Below are 17,356 nucleotides of genomic sequence, written 5' to 3'. Positions count from 1 at the left end.
AAGCCAGCTGTGCCAGGAGCGGCAAGTCTGATAGCTTTCTCAGGCAGCAAAATGACCAGCGGGTCAGCTTTGAAACCTGAACCTCACCAGATGGACCAAAACCTGTAGTTTACTCAAAAGAAAAAAATAAGCAAATCAACTATAATGTGGCTGGATGGAGCTTCTGGACAGCAGAGCGTTCAGCTCTTTGAGGTACTTGCTATTTTCAGTTTGGTTTTTTTTTTTTTTAATGGCTTATGATCATAGTGCAATCCTGTACACACTGTGTGAAGTACTTCTAGTTCATGTTTAATAATGTGGGACTCATCTTTAACAGTTAGTGTGAGCAACTGGGATGCAGGGCCTACTTCACTAAAAACAAAAATTGCAACATTTGCTGTACAACTAAAGCAAGGAGAGGTAGAGTCGGCTCATTCATTTGCAAACAGAACCAGATAATAATGTTACGCAAACTCTAGTGCCAAACACAGCTCACGACGACGCACGCTTTAAGAGGGAGAGCTGAGCGCAAGGCGTGTTCGGGTCAATTAGTTTTGTTACTGTCCTGTCAAACTCAACACAACTTTCACAGAGAAAAAGCACAGCACGGTTGTCGTTAGTGTGCAGCTAAACAAAGACTTGTTGGTCTCAATGAAACCGTTTAAAGGCATTTGCACTAGACTCCAACCATGTCGGTCCCCGTCTCGTCTCGCACAAGCCGCCACACAGCAGTTGGCGGGCGTCGCTTTGTGAATCCAGCTGGCGGCTGTGGTGCCACTAACCGTGGTCCAAGCTGTTCCTTCACATTATCTTCTGGCTAGAAATGTCTTAGATGCTGTTTTTAGTCATAGCGAGAAGTTTATTTCAGAATATAAAATAGAAATGTATCATTTATAAATGGATTCTATTGATATATCAGATATATGCATTTACTCAGTCTAAGAATCAAAGTTTGCCCCTGCTTTTCTGTAGGAGGTGTAACTTTAATCCCCAGAGTATCTATTTTTGTTTTTAATATGATCATAAAGTGTACTCATTATTTAAAGGTAACAACAGTGGGAGTCTATTAGATATCAGCATTTTTATCTGTCTTTTTTTTTTAAATACATTTGCCACAAAACTGTTGAACTTGTGACACGGTGGGTTAGTTGTGTGGTGCCATGTGTCTCACAAACAGTGGTCAGTCATTAACTTGAGGTTTGCGTAACACTAACAGTGACCTGCCGGTTCCCCACACACTCTGATGAAGTAATATTTTAAAATAATCCACACAGCTTTCTCTACAACTCTTTTAGTTTCTCCTCTAGCCTTTGTAGTTTGTTGCTTTGTCTGCTGTACTTCCATTTAGCGCTCTAATGACCACGATGTCGTCTTGTTTATGTGGGGGGTTTTTTCTTCCCCAGAAGAGGTAGTGTCTTTTTTTTTTTTCCCCTTCCTGAGTTGCCAGTGTGTCAGTGGCTGTTCTCTGAATATTGGCATAAATATTTCACAAAAGAGAGAGCAGGGGAAAAAAGATTCTCCCAGTTGTTCTTGACTGTTGCACAGTATCGGTCTGTTGTATATTGTAGTATTACTCTATGCTGCTGCTGCTTCTCATCACGCATTTCCGGGAGAAATAATGAAAGTGGAAAAAAAACTGTAAAACCTCCATGTTTTATCTGTGGTCAAAACAAAAAAAAAAAGTGTCTTTTGATCACCTAGTTGTCCACATTTGGATTGATATCATTCTCAAGACTGTCTCCTGCAATATTGGAGTATAATTTAATAAAATTGGATGTCTGGAAGTATATATGTATCTTATCATTGCAATAAAAATATAGAAAGCACAATGAGCACTGTGATTTTGTTTCTAATATTAGATCTGTGACCACCAAAAACAAATTAATTTTTTCCCCCACAAATATTTGCAATACATGTAGCAAAGGCACTGATTAATTTAAAATGTTTTAGTTTAGCCCATCTCTTCTCCTCTTCAAGATCTTTTGACTTCTGGACAGATTATAGGGCAGTGGGGGATTTTTGTGGGATTATTTCTTCAATGTCCTGCTCTGGCCACTCGTTTGAATGTGTGACTCCAACTCAACTTATCCCTCAAACTACCTGACCTTTGTGTCAAGTATCATTGGAGCGAGTAAGCACTACAAATCAGGGACAGAATGGCTTTTTTTTCACAGATTCCAGAATTTCCAAACCCAAAGAGGGACTGCATTCCCAAGGATCAAACTTCTTCGGTCCTGCCATGAATCTTCTAAGAGAGACCTGAAAGGACCTAATCTGATTGTACGTGCCAGCACGCTCTAGCACATTAAAAAAATACAAGGTGTTTTTGGCCACACCACACCAAATCTTCACCCAATCATCAGATTTGTATGAAAGCTTGTTTCTGCCTTTGAATTAAAAAAAAAAAAAAAAAGTCAGGCAGAACAAAGTTGAAATTTTGAGGTATACCAAATTTGATCTTACCTACTGAACAAGTCAAAATTTTAAGATAAACAAATTTCTATTTCAGTGCCACAAACATTCAATTTTATTTATATAGCGCCAAATCACAACAAAAGTCACCTCAAGGCGCTTCATAGATACAGAGAAAAACCCAACAATCATATGACCCCCTATGAGCAAGCACTTTGGTGACAGTGGAAAAGGAAAAACTCCCTTTTAAAAGGAAGAAACCTCCGGCAGAACCAGGCTCAGGGAGGGGCGGGGCCATCTGCTGCAACCGGTTGGGGTGAGACATGCTTCCATTAATTTGCTTACCTGCGCTTTAACCCACTTCCTGACAATTAATTTTAAATACCTGGCTCACTGTGTGCAGCGCACCAAAACGTGAAGCAAACATGGCAAGACTTACATCTAAAAACAGCAGCAGTGCTAACATCAGTCCAGAGAAACAGCAGTGAATGACACGTAATTGTAGAAAATGTCCTTATTGAATGATTTTTACTGGCTAACTAGAACTACTAGTTTTCTCATAAGAGCTAAAAAAAAAACTGATTTGATGAAGGGAGAGTTTGGGTTCACATAAAGATGAAAAAAGGAAAAAAAAATTTGTTTTTTCTTTATTTTTAAGTTTGGCTCCTGCTACATCTTTTAATCATTTCACAATCTGTTGATAACGACGGCGACACAGAAATCTGACTTGCATTATAACTCAGGCTGAGAAGTTTGTAAGGCAGCTGAAACATGAAGTGTTTTACGGTGAGAACAGAAAGTAGGCCGTGAACTCCACAAGACGTTCATAAAGTAGAAAACAATCACATACAGTCGTCTTTGGTTTACTCCGTGATAGAAATTTCATTTTAAGTCGACTGTTTTCTTAAACTTGCTTCAAACTCCTGTCCTGAAAATATTCAGATATTACATAAATATGACGTTAAATAAATTAATCCTAGATTCTTGTATTTACAAATGTACATTTAAAGGTTGAGTACAAAGAGTATGTTTGCTTCATTTCAGCTTTCAGTGTATCTCTACGTTTATGTCGCTAACATCTAGCACTCTTACACTTATCATTGATGATTGTTTAGTACTCATGAGGAGCTTCGGGTGGTCATCATCATGCAATTGTTAAGATTTTTTTTTTTTCCATTCCCGGGTAAGATGAAACATGCTTTCTTTCTGGAAGATACACATAAACTACAGTGTGTATTCACTGGACTGTAATGCGTTGATGACTTGGGGTGCAAATGATCACTGTGCACCGCTGATTTGACGCTGATTTGGTTGCAGACGATTCCTCAGTTCGTCTCTGAACAAACCTGATCCCTTCGTTCTCTCCGGGCTGCTGCAGAGAGCTTCAGGTGAATGTCTTTGAACCCCAACAATACCAGTCAGTTTTCTGTGTCTGACGAGTCAGAGGTGTCTGCGAGTCGGGCCTGCCTCTTGCGTACGTTCCAGTGCAAACACTGAGCCAGACTTTCAAACCAGTCATACACCAGGTCGTGACAACAGATCGATGGCACCGGATAACAGGAGGTCGTGATCTTAATACTGTGGGTAGAAGAACAGACGGAAGAATCATCTTAAAACTGAGGAAAAAAGTATTTGTAGTGAATCTGTTACAGACGTCGACACTTGTGCTTACCAGTCTCCGTGCTGGATCTCCTGCCTCTTCCTGCCATCAAACGACACCCAGGCAGTGTTCCTGGCATCAGGGGACAACGTGATCTGTTTCAAGGAAGGCGAGGACAGACTGTCAGTGTTAGAGTTAAAACAACATCAGCCAGGCGAGCAGCTCCATTTTACTTTTAAAGCATTTTCTAACCAGCACTGACAAACTTACAGATGAGAACAAAGGGCACGTCACTCATTTTGTGAGCATCTGGCCATGAACCAAAGCACCAATGCAAAAACTGCTGTTGTTACCAGATAAAACAAAGTGACTATAATTCAGAGCGGCTGACAGGAACAATTTTATGAAATGTATCCAATATTTCTCATTCAAACCCTTGTTAGAGCTGGTATAAGTAAGAGGGTTACTGGAGTTATTCCACAACGGTGGGGTAAAAATTTAATTAAGATATTTAAGCCTGTAATAAAGTGATGGACAGACCACCAGCCTCACAGCAAGAAGCTTGCTCGTTCGAACCGCCTGACCTGGTACCCGGAGGATTGTGGGTTTTCTCTAACAGTCCAAAGACTTGCATGTTAGGTTACCTGGTGTTTGTTTGTAGATGCCTCCAGACCAGTGTTAATGTCACTGACCAATACATTTCATCAATGGCCTTTTCTTCTGACAAAAACAAAACAATAGCTAAATAAAAACTAATGCACGAGGACAAAAGCTATGATGAAATGTACCGACACTTTTATGAATGAGCTGAAGATAGTCTGTTGAGACGAAATCCAATCAGAACTAATTAAGTTGTGTAGAATGGTGGTACACGTTTGGAACAGATCTTCTTGTGCAGTAAGGTTAGACACGCACATTTGTTGTGCCCATAAGACACAGTCTGAGCTGGGTTGGGGGGCGGCCACTAAATAGTACATGGACTGGTTCTTTTATAGCTTTTTTCTACTGTACTTGTTTTATAAACCATGCCTCATTCCCCCATTCATAGAAGCACTTTTTTTCCTATCTAAGATTCACACACTCACTCTCTGGTCGGATCAGAGAACAACTTGGGGTTCATCATCTTGTCCAAAGGTCTATTTTGTAAATCTTGGTGATACCATGTTTCAGAGAGGAGGATTATCTGTAGTACACTCATTGGCTGGTGACTTGTGACTGACATGTCATTAGCGTATGTGCGAACAGCTGCACAGTCAGATGCGACCATTCCTCTAGTCATCTTTTGGTTTTGTTTATTTTAAGCCAAGGTAGCAATGGTGAAAACACTAAAATATAGGCTTCAAAATGGGACTTCACTAACCAGTAGCTGATCTCATGGCAGCTGCATCCTTTATACTGTGTTGGCAGATCGTGTTGATGGGTCTTTTCGCGTTATTTTGGCTCAAGGTGAATACAGTGAGTGAGTTTGGGCTATTAGTGTGGTGTGAAAGCGCACTGTTGTGTGGGGGGAAAAAGATGCTGGATTTCTAGCAATATGGACTTCTATAGATTATGTTAGATTCATAATTGTTGTTTGGCAACATTTAAATATGATTTAGTTTTTTCCTTCCGTCAGCACTGAGAGAACATTTAATATATACAAAACACAATAAAGATGTTTCCAACCTCCTCCTTACCATGAGCTCCACCCCAGCAGGAACCACGATGGGCCTGAAAGAGAGCGAGTGGGGGCAAATGGGAGTGACCATGATGGCGGGGACATTGGGATGGATCATAGAAGCTCCTGCTGCAGCCGCGTACGCCGTGCTGCCTGTAGGTGTGGACACGATCAAACCTGGAGAACAGAGTGAGATGGAGGCAGTTTATAACATTTGCCTTTGAGTTTATTTGTACACAAACACTTTGTTTCAGCTCTAGTAGAAACCGAATCAGTGCTCTGGAAGAAGCACAGACCCACCGTCTCCCTGCACTGAGGTGATGAGTCGTCCATCAAGGTACAAGTCCACGTTGGACAGGTAGGAGGAGGGTCCTCGATCCACCACCACCTCATTCAACACCTGCACATGTACACACACACACACACACACACACACACACACACACACACACACACACACACACACACACACACACACACACACACACACACACACACACACACACTAGATAAGATCAGAAGGCCTAGGAAACTCTGCCATGTTCTTAGAAAGGATATAAATCCTCTCTCCGAATACTGAAGACCCAAAATATGCAACTGCAGTGCCATCTTTTGACCAAATGACACATACTTAACTCATTCACTGCCATTGACGTCTATAGCCGTCAATGGCAGTGAATGAGTCAATGGGTTTAACTCATTCACTGCCAATGGCTGGCAGTGAATGAGTTAATATGAGCAGTTATCTATAAATGTGAATTTAGTGCAGTAAAATGAAAAAGCAAATAAATGTCTTTAGCTCGGGCTCACTAAAACACAGTTAAAAAATAAAACTGTAGCAATGGTTGTGATTTTACAGATCAAGGAAACTGTATATAGACTGTATGGAGACAGCAGAAAAGATTGTATGAACTTGCCAGAGTGTCATGCTGTTAATATCCACATGGTGGTGCTATTTACAACAAAATTAAATCAGTTTGTCCTTTTAAGTTGGCACTAAAATTTCAGCAAAATATCTGGTTGATTTTTCCACCAAACACTCAAACAAGCAAATCTAATAAAAGGAAGCCTCTGGTTGGAGATGAAGGTCTAATAAACAAACTGGTTGTCATGTAAATTGTAAATAAACTCCACACCCATTGAGCAGTAAAACACAGAATAACATATCCATGTGTTCCCTGAAGACAGCCTTAAATCTGCTCAGTGTACTCCATAAAACAATAAACTAGTACATTACAGAAAGAAAAAAGTACAAGCAGACTGACTGCAAACAAATCATGTTCCACACTTCAGTGAGTCTCACAGCCTGCTGCAGCGCCGTGTTGTGATGTCTGACAGATATACTGACGTCAGCTGAGCACAACGCAAACATCCTGCTGGGTGCAAGCAGACATGATGTAATGTGAGGTCAAACTGAAGCTCAGGGATCAGAACAATCCGTCACTGTCTTTTATCGATGAGCCTAAAAACTCCAGGGGGGTGGGAGGACTAAGGAGAGGGCTGTGCTTAGAGAGAGAGGCTATGTGTGTGTGTCGTGTTCGCTAGTTACACAGTGTGTCAAACCGAGAACGTCAGGAATCATTAAATATCCATTCGGCACTGACTCCACTGTTGACGCCACAGTATCCTTGGAAACTGGCTCAACAAACATTCATAACATCCGAATTTCTCTCCCGAGCAGCTTTATTATGACTGTTGCCATGGCAACCAAGCTGATGATCCCTCACTGAGCCCTAGACTACACACACATACACACACAGTCAGGTTCCATCATCTTAATGGCGTGCAGGAGTGTGATCGGGAATTAACAAGGAGGCCAAACTGCAGTCCCATGAGCCCAAATATTTACAGGAACTAAGGAACCACAGGAACTTAACTGGGAACTAAGAGGTCCCAGCTGCTGAATCTAAAGGACCTCAGAGAGATTAATCATATGATAGATTTAAAAAGGACTGCATTTTAGAGACCCGCAAGGAAACAGCAACATGGTTGTGGTGCTTTCCTTGGCATCTCAATGATCTCAGGTACAAAAGTTAAACCTAAGGCTTTTAGAGAGTTAACTGGATTTTAAATCAAATAATCAGGTTGTGACTGGAATGTAGACTTTCAGTTTTAACTTAAAAGGTTTAACAAAAGTACTGTTTAAGAATTCATTTTCATACATAGTCTCACATTTTCAGAAGTCCTAATTTTGAAATCCTTCAACATACTGTTGTTTTTTTGCAGGCTGATTGGCTGGTAACCCTATCATCATCATCATCTTCAGGGTTTCCCACAAAAACCTTAGGTGGTTTGTGTTTTAAGATTTCTTTTAAGTGTGTGTTCAGTTAGATAAAGTATTTTATCAGCCTTTTACACAGGTAAAACCTGCCTGAAAAGGTTAGTCAAACTATCAGACGCAGCATTAAAGATGCAGTCACACTGAGTGATAAAAGTGTGTAAACAGCATACTGGAAATACATTTAAGGGCTTTTACTGGTAATTGTATATTTAAGACATTTTGAGACTCACAGACACCCTGATAAATTCAAAGGAGCCATGACTGTGAAAAAGTAAACTGAAAACTCAGCGCATCTGTCTCCAAAGTACACAAACAGCTGAGGGACGCAACGAAGCAATCAGCTAATTAACAGATGCTTCTCTCCTGCCCTGACACTGTTTTTTCACTCTCTTTGACATCAAACTGTTAGGTCGTTCAATGAAGGTTTGTAACCCTTGCCCTCATTATAATATTTTAATTTATCATTTAGTGGCACTGATAACCGCGTGAATAAAAGTTTGCATCAGCCATGTGTCTTCAAGCTAGCCACAAGAGTTTCATCTGTTGCCTGACAGCTGCACACTTTCTTCACACCAGAAACCCCAGAAGGGTTGACTGTGAATGGGTAAATGTGACCTGTGCTGTAGGAACTGAGTGCTTCATAAGAACAGAAAAGCTCATTCTATCCACCTACTAAATTCCTAAAATTATTCTTCAAAATCATGAAAAAGTTCCAGCCTGTAATCTACATTTATGTTTATCTTGAGAATTGTCCAACCATTAATCTGATGATCTGATCATCAGAATGACGTACAATCCACCTCAGCTTCTAAACAAGAACACAAAAGCCAACAAGCTTATTTTTGGGGCGTAAACAGTCCAGCAGCTGATATTCTCACTGACCATTTTAACAAACCTGTAGCTGCAGGGTGACCCTGCCAGCATCAGTGTTGGTGTGTCCATGAGGAAGGAGTCCATTGTGCTCCGGCTGTTGTTGTGGCCCTCCACTGTACGGCTGCTCTCCTGTTCTCTGAAGCATGTCCTTCACCACCTTCACCTTCAGACGACTGCGCAGAGTGATTGCTGCGTTGCCTGAAAGTCCCCCAAAAATTGCCGATCAGGTAAAAAGTTTCCAATGAAACTATTATTATCCAGAAAGAGCTGCAGTTTACCTTCAAACACTTTGGCTACTTCAGTCTTGTATGACTCAAACTTGAACGGTGTCAGAAAGCCCAGAGAGCCAAGGTGGAATGCCATGACTGGAGGGACACTTCCCTGCGGAAAAGAGAAGGCACGTCATTATGTAAAAATTAAAACCAACTCAGAACAATAGAAATGATCCAACCTATACTTTGAAAAGCTCATCGACAGGAAAACTGTAATTAAATATTCAAGTCCAAGCATTTCTTTTTATATTTTAAACAAACATTAATTCAGAAGAGAAGGAATCTGAAAGATTTGTTATGGTTATAATGCAATTACAATGCAAAATGAACATCTGTTATAATATTACACACACGGCAACTTCTAAAACACAGTGTGTCTTTGATGTGATTCATTTTGCTATTCTGAGTCTGTAACATGAAGGAGCAACAGTCACAAATTACTCACCAGGGTTAAAAACGCTACATTAAAATAGAAACAGTGGAAAATGTAAAACTCGCTTTTTTTTTTCTTTTATGTCACCGCTACAAAGGTCTTGGCTAACGTCAATAAGGTTTTCTGACATTTAGAAAAAAAAAAAAGAAAAAAAAAATCACAATACCTGGAAGAGCGAAGAGGCGTAAAGCAAAGTCCCGTCGCCACCCAGACAAATGATGAGATCGATGCAGTCGGATATATCATCATAACCTGACGTCACACAAAGTAAGTGCTTAAAAAATACAACAATGTTACTTCAAGCACGAGCCATTAAAAGATTTCCCCCTCATCAGACACTGCCAACATCTTTCATCATATTTACTCAATACTCAGGATCCCTTATTAAAGTTTCACCTTTTGCACTACTTTATAACAGTCACAACACAGATTGTCAGAATATTTCATTAATGGCAGTTTAAGTGTTTTTAATAGAAAAACACATTGGGAAAAAATGCTGCATGGGAGCATCCAATAACATGAATGACAAGGAAACAGCCACCATATGTAGTGAGGTACTGATCCAACACAACATTAACTAGGAAAACAGAGCAGTGGTTCAAACATGCAACATCCTCTCTCTGATAGCAACTCTTCAAACTGAACACGCTTATTTAACAAACAACGATACATCCTTTAAAGTACTACAATATAAGATCCGAGCGCTGGAGCCTATCATAGCTGTCACAGGGCAAGAGGTGGGGTACACCCTGGGCAGGTCTTTCAGATAAAAACCTACATGAAGTAGGGACAATGAGACTAACGAGCTATAGGAACAAAAAGATGCAAAGCACAAATAAACAGAAAAACCCAACACTGACAACACTACTTCGGCTGTAGCTAATGTAGTTAATGGAAACAATTTAATAAACCCAACAAAAAACAGATCAGGAAAGAAAATTTAGCAAAGCTGCTCTTTATCTTGGTTTGAAGGATGACTTTATAAATAAAGATCATTTAGTTATACTATAAAAAGAAGATGAAATGCAATAGAAACAACACATTGTTATACATGTTTTTTTTAACACATCTCCAGTACCCTTTTTATTTTTTTAAACAGAAACACAGGAAATAATGAAAAATGAATGTAAATAATTTTAAATATGTAATCATTCTGAAAGGAAAACTGTAAGTTCAGCAAGTTCTTTGCATTGCTGATGTGGTCATCTTAAGAGTAGAAATAGAATAGCGCTTAGGGTAACATAATCAATAATTCAACACTTCATCTTTGCCATTTTTACACTTTTACTGAAGAATAAACATCAAAAGATTGCACCTTTTACTAAACACAAATATCTGGTCTTCTAATGGTCAAGTTTTGTGTTGCTTTGGGTCTCACCCTCTCTGAAGGTGCAGAGCTGATTACGGATTGAGCCGAACGCCTCGTCCTTCGACAGCGTGGCGTCATCTGCGACCCTGCGCTCCACGTACACCATCATCTGCTTCTCCTGACACAAAAACGCACAACAACAGCCAAAACACACACAGACATCTCTTAAGTGTAAGCCTTTCAAAATAACGTTAAACATGTGCCAAACACATGTAGCTAGCTTAGTGATAGCACCTGTATGGAATGCAAATATGTGGATTCACTGTCCAACACCGACCGTCTGGTTTCACAAAGTACAGCTTTTTTTTTTGTTTTTTTAAAACAAACATCTGGTCACAAGGTGTTGTAACTGCTTGAAACGAGACTATAACTTACATGTCTGGACGCTTTCCTGCATTCTTCTTTATGATTATTTGTTGCTCTTAAGGTCTACAAGTGTGTCAGTGTACACTTGGTTCTTTGCCATGTTTCTCAGTAGGTACATGGGTGAAGTTTACAACTCGCCAACAGACAAAACTGAAGTGAAATCACTTTTTAAAGAGACGGCTCAGCCCAAACTCTACTTTTGTTCTGGCCTATTTTTTGTTATTAATTTATGTATGTTGCCCAATTTTGGAGATACTTGTTGTTAAAAAGAAAAGTCTGTCTTCTCTGAAAGAAAAACAAACAAACACAGTCTGTTGTCCTGGTAAAACACAGACACATGGTAGTGTCCGCTGGATATAAAAGATAATTTAATCAGACCAGGCCACCTTCTTTCGTGGCACTCAGAGCAGTCTGTGCCGCCCTGTGTGATCCGTCAGTATTAATTTGTTCTTTAGCAGCTCTTATGTAGGGCTGGACCATGCAGGCAAGCTTTCCCTGACCACAAACATCAGTAAGCTTCGGGTGCCTTTGTCCTTTTTGCCCCAGGTTACCTGTAGACCCTCAACTCAAACTATCCCAAAACACCTGCCATTTTGGGGATGCTCTAACTCAGCAGCCTAGCATCGAAGCTTTTATCTCGCTGACACATGAACTTTGAAAACTGTCTGATCGCTGCCTGACTAACATACTCTTAACAGCAGACGCGGTAATAACATAATCAGTGTCAGTAGTTTTATTGTTGTGGAAAATGGGAGTGCAGTACATTATCGACTGTATGACACTATAAACGCTGGGTCCTGTACCTCTACTAGAAACCTGCAGAGCTCTTTGAAAGGTTCAGCCAGGCTCTCATCTCTGATTTTCCTGATGACGAGCACATTCACTGGAGGTTTGTTCCAGGTGAGCCTCTGGCTGGCTGGGTCTTGGATGTGCCTGGGACACGGACACAGACGTAGAGAAACAAGTGAATAAACAAACACCTAAAACTACAAACGCCGTCTCTCCGCGGCAGGTTATAAAACACACACAAAAAAGAAGAAATGAACACATATAATATATTTAAATGAGTTTAACGTAACCCTACCACATTGTACTGATAGTTTAGGTCAGTCTGCTTTTGATCCTGACAGACATCAAATGAAGTAAATCCGACTGATACCATGTCTTCTCAATTAAATAAATATGATTCAGTATTCTCAAGGAGCCTAGTCATTCATTAACCGTGATGAATGACTCGGTCACGTTGAGGTCATGTCTGTACAGGCTGGGGTCAAATTCCAAACACAAGAATATATAAAATGCTCTTTTCCTCATCCCTTTACCTTTTATCTCCCTTCTTCTTTGTGTGGCGGATAACAGGCATTGTGCAGGTAAATCTGTCTGTATGCGTGTTCATAAATCAAGGCCAAAGAAACTCTTTACGATCAGGTGACGATCACTATCTGTAGCCCACTTTGTAAGCCTTCCCATCTCAGGTAATATCCAATCACAGCATTCTAAATTTATCTTATCTCATTCAGTTACACAAACTCATCTGTGTCAATGTCCTAACAAACACAAAGTCCGACTCATTCAGCACCCTCATGCTTACATGACTGAAGTTGGGTTGGGAAGAATGCAGGCTTTGGGTCCGAAGTGAGTGGCTGGATACGGTCCATGTAGAAAGTGGGCTCTTCTGTGAGAAGGAAAGACAGTGGAGTCAAGAGAACATCACCTCACGTCCCAAGCAGCAGAGCTGTGCCAGTGGCACGAAGGACCAGCTGGCAACCTGCAGTGCAAACCTCTTAGGAGAACTTTCCGCTGTGTCGCTTGCTGAACTGCAGGGCTCCAAGTGCTCGTGTTGGCCTGGCAACCTCCGGCGCTCAATCTCCCACAGCAGCTGTTCATGATCGCCCCCCCGTCGCTGCGACCTCTTCCCATCCCGTCGTTTCCTTGGTGACTTGGACGAGTGCTCCCTGTGCTTAGAGGCCCTGGGTGACTCTGACATCTGACCGAGCGGGGCGGAGGGTCGCAACATGGCTCTGTCCGGCACTGCTAGGGGCCTCGACGGAGGATTGGTCTCTGAATTTTCCATCCTGTAATCAAGGAACATAAATACTGGGTTTGGATGATTTCTTATAAAAATCAGTCAAACTTGAGTAAAGTTCACATCTGACAACACAGGAATCAGGTGACTGGTTTTGGTACAATAAGCCATTCAAAGTTTTACCCTCATGCTATGAAAATCTTCCAAGTCACAAGATCTTGGAGTACATTTTAAATTACATTAATTTTTCAGGCATTTTTGAGTCCTCATATTATATCATAAGGAATGTCTAATTTTTACCAACATTTAAATACATGCTCATCTTCTAGTCATGATCTCCTAAGTTTAAATACTTTTCCAATATAGTAATTCCCAATGTCCATCAAATTCCTGTGCACTTCAATTGTAATTCTTAAGGTTTATAAACAAAGAAATCTGACTGAGGCAATCAAGTGGGAGGCACTCATTGATTTGAGGTACTCATTACTGAAATACTTAAGAGCCCCCCCCAAAAAAGGAAACTATGACAATGCCTGACTATTTGAAATAAAAATCACCCAATGCTTTGTTACGTTATTTATTACTTGGTTCCAGCTTCTCAAAGAGGAGGATTTGCTGCTTTTTATTGTTTTATAAAATTATACATTTCATGTCCTAGGATTGTGACATGTTGAATAGACCACAGGAAGCTTTGCCTATACCAGACTTCTTTCAGCTGCTCCCTTTAGAGGTCACCACAGCAGATAATCAGCCTCCATCTCACCCTGTCCCTAGTATCCTCCTCTGTCACATCAGCCCTTTCTATGGCTTCCTTCTCTGTCCTCAGAATCTTCTCTGAGGTCTTCCGCTGTTCAGCTCCACATTCAACATAATTTGGCCAGTATATCCACTATCACTCTTCTGCATATGTCCAAACCATCTCAGCCTCATCTCTTTGTCTCTAAACCACTTAACCTAAGCCGTCCCTCTGATGTACTCTTTTTTTAATCCTGTCCATCCTGGTCAGTCCCAATGAAAATCCTCACACCTTCAGCTCTGCCTCCTGTCTTATTGTTAGTGCCATCCTCTACCCTATACAGCAACGCCTATACCAGACAGACAGACATTTAAAGGCCAAATAATAATAATAATGATGATGACAAATTATAAAAGCTCAAGAGTCCCACAACGTAATTGTTTTTAAATGTGCCTGATAAAGTAAACCAGTATATGTATGTATTTAGTGAGCAGATAATCCTGAAACCTCTAAATGACCCTAACAAATCACAAATAAAACATTTTTACTTGACTGATAAATCGTCTCTGTTCAACTGCAGGTTAATTAGAAAAATAATGACTGATCATTTCAATCATATGGACTTCTCCATCCTAACCGGTGAAATATACGTCAAGAAAACACAGCTGTGCAACTTTCTGTTCAGCCCTCATTTTCCAGCAGTGGCCTTGGGCCCAGTTCGGCTGACATAACCGTCCGTTTATAACACATTGCGCTCGCAGAAATTAAACTAACAGACACACACATAGACACACAAACACCTCAGTACCTGCCGTGACTAACGGCTTTGGAGCCGTTGATCTGTTGACAGCTACCGTTACCTAGCAATGGCTAACCGGCTAACGGGTCCGATCGGCAGTGAAACTTAACAAAGTGAAGCCTTACTGTGTCACAAACACGCGAACGCGCACATGTCGTTACTAATTCACCGCGGCTCGGGAATATTTAGACGGTACCGAGCGTGTATTTTAAAAACGGAAGCGCTGCTATCAAAGAGTACAAGTTGGCACGTTACAGAACGGCGCGTGACCGGGGAGGTGACGTCACCGTTTGTCAGACAGCGCTACAACCCCCGCTCTCTGAGCGTGCTTAAAGCCACAGCGCCACGCCTGCCTCTGCTGGTCAAAGACGGTACTACACCCTCATAATGCACACTAAAAATACACTCACCGGACACTTTATTAGCTACACTTTGATAGTACAGGGTTGGATTCCCTTTTTTCGTTCAGAGCAATCCCAAAATATTCATTACAGATTTTGGTCCATGTTGACATGACAGCATCACACAGCTCCTGCAGATCTGATGGCTTCACATCCATGATGTGAATTTCCTCTTCCACCAAATCCCTAACGTGCTCCGGTGGAGAGTATGGAAGACATTTAAATAAAGTGATCATCACAGGTTTAAGAAACCAGTCTGTGATCCCACGTGAGATAAGTGTGAGTTTGCCTCACATTTCATCCACAGCTACCTTCTGTTGGCTCTCATAGGAATTTTTCCTGGGTATCTGTTGATGTGTCTTCCTGCTCACGCAAAAATAACTTATTTAGTTTTCCTGGTGTTTACACCAACTAACAAACCAACAATCTCTGTATCATCAGCAAAGCCAACATTAAAGACATCAGATGAGCCAGGCCAGCATTCATTAGTATGAGTAGATAAGACTAATGATTTAACATTCCCCTGTGGGGCTCCAGTGTCGGTGCTAATGGTGGGTGATACTTATCTTATTTATCACTCAATGATCTATCATTGAAAAAGGACTCAACCCTTATGATGGCTGCGCTGTCGACCTTTTTCTGTGACCACCTTTGCATTGTGTGGTCTTTCATTATGAAATCCAGATGGAAAGTCCACAAACAGAGCACATACATATGTTTTTGTTTTGGTTCAGATGACAGTGTATTACATGCACCATGTACTCTTCCTTCTTGTGGGTCCAGTTTTTTTTTTTGCATGTCGTTGAGAACACCATTCTCTCAAAAGTTAATGCTACTGGACAATAATCATTTGAAACCCCGTGGTTGTGACGTTTTTGAAGGAGGAGCTATTGATGATGGTTTTACAGGTTCTGGGAACACACTTCTTCCCTCCACACTACCAGTTAATCCATCAGGTCTGGCTGCTTTTCTAATATTGATCTTTCTAAAACGTTGAGTGCTGCAATCACTTGCTTGTCAAGCTTAAGCCGTTCCCTAATTCAGATGCGTTGAAGTGTGATCCTTCAAACCTCCCATATAATTTATTCAGTTCTTTCATCCCCACAAAACCTTTAAGTCACTTTTCCCTCTCTTGCCCTATCATTGTGTACACTCCCTGCTCCATCTGTGTTATCTTTCACTCTAGTTTCTGCCTAGACACCTCATCATCACCCAATGATGACGAGGTGTTTGTTTGTTGGTTCAAATCCTCAGAGTAGCATACAGAGCACTGCAATGGCCCACTGCACTCATGGCTGGTTGGGCTCATTTTTACATCATGACTCAGAGGTTGCAAGCTTCCACCTTCAAGCCAAAATGATTCATGTTTTTATTAGTTAGCCTACTGGCATCCACCTGCTGGTAGACTGTTCTTTCCATCTTCCCACTGCCTGTTTCCCACCACCACATGCACAGGTGCTGAGTTTTTCACACCTCTCAGGTCCTGCATATTGCCATGCTGCTTGTCCTGACTCTGTGCTGCACTGCGTGCTCGCCATCCTCTTGAGATTAGCTGCTACATACAGATATCTGTGAATTATCCTCCTTTGAAACCCCAAACTACAGAATAAATTTGCACTCAGTCCGGGAGGAATTTTGTCAACCAAGCTCTGTGTATATTTCTCAACACTTGGACCCCCTCCCTGGTTTTTCTGGCTGTTCTCTTCCTTCTACCCGCAGGAATACCCTCATACCTGGATCCGAACGGGGTCTGGCTGCGTTTCCTCAACAGCCTTCTGATAGCGTCTGCCCAGCCTTGCCTTGGCTGCAGTTCCTCCTGACAGCTTCTGTGGTTGGAGATTTAATTTTAGCCTGGCTGCAGAGGACAAAACATGACTGCACAAAGCATTTTACTAAAGAACCTACATTATAAGAAATAAAAAACAAAAATTTTATTTATTGGAATAATGTGGATTTCCCTGTAACAAACTACAGAGAGGTATTATCTGTTGGCTTAAAACTTTGATCACAATAGCTCAGCTGAATTGTTTATCATTTCCCAGATCTCCAGAGGACCTAGATGATTTTGGTAACTCCCTGACTTTTATGTAGCACCAGTTTGAACTCAAAACCACTGGTGACATTATGCAGGTACAACACCACCAATTATAAA

General features: G+C 41.1%; 1 protein-coding gene across 3 annotated transcripts; it reads right to left on the bottom strand.

Moving 5' to 3' along the window:
* Positions 1-3,026: 3,026 nt before the first annotated feature.
* On the bottom strand, positions 3,027-15,085 carry nadkb (NAD kinase b). 3 transcript variants are annotated; one of them, XM_026150009.2, is made up of 12 exons: positions 14,813-15,085; positions 13,024-13,317; positions 12,834-12,917; positions 12,046-12,175; positions 10,886-10,994; positions 9,674-9,759; positions 9,081-9,183; positions 8,825-9,000; positions 5,949-6,048; positions 5,668-5,825; positions 4,064-4,146; positions 3,027-3,969 (listed from the first exon to the last, which is right to left on the bottom strand). In XM_026150009.2, the coding sequence occupies exons 2-12, from the start codon at positions 13,314-13,316 to the stop codon at positions 3,810-3,812; spliced, it is 1,482 nt and encodes a 493-aa protein (XP_026005794.1). In that variant the 5' UTR covers position 13,317; positions 14,813-15,085; the 3' UTR covers positions 3,027-3,809. The 3 variants fall into 3 exon arrangements, with proteins under 3 accessions (XP_026005794.1, XP_026005795.1, XP_026005793.2); XM_026150010.2 differs by having other exon boundaries at positions 14,929-15,074; XM_026150008.2 differs by lacking the exon at positions 14,813-15,085 and having other exon boundaries at positions 13,024-13,833.
* Between the last annotated feature and the right edge of the window lie 2,271 nt (positions 15,086-17,356).

This window comes from Astatotilapia calliptera, chromosome 18 (genome assembly GCF_964374335.1).
Source record: "Astatotilapia calliptera chromosome 18, fAstCal68.1, whole genome shotgun sequence".
NCBI classification, from domain to species: Eukaryota; Metazoa; Chordata; class Actinopteri; order Cichliformes; family Cichlidae; genus Astatotilapia; species Astatotilapia calliptera.
This window is presented reverse-complemented; position numbering and strand designations above follow the sequence as displayed.

Bases quoted from the DNA above. Each gene is read 5' to 3' on its own strand.
- nadkb (XM_026150008.2), bottom strand. From the start codon at position 13,334: ATGTTCCTTGATTACAGGATGGAAAATTCAGAGACCAATCCTCCGTCG. The intron at 12,176-12,833 runs GTAAGCATGAGG...TCCGTGTCCCAG, and splicing joins CCCAACCCAACTTCAGTCAT to GCACATCCAAGACCCAGCCA. The intron at 3,970-4,063 runs GTAAGCACAAGT...TTCTACCCACAG, and splicing joins GAGATCCAGCACGGAGACTG to TATTAAGATCACGACCTCCT.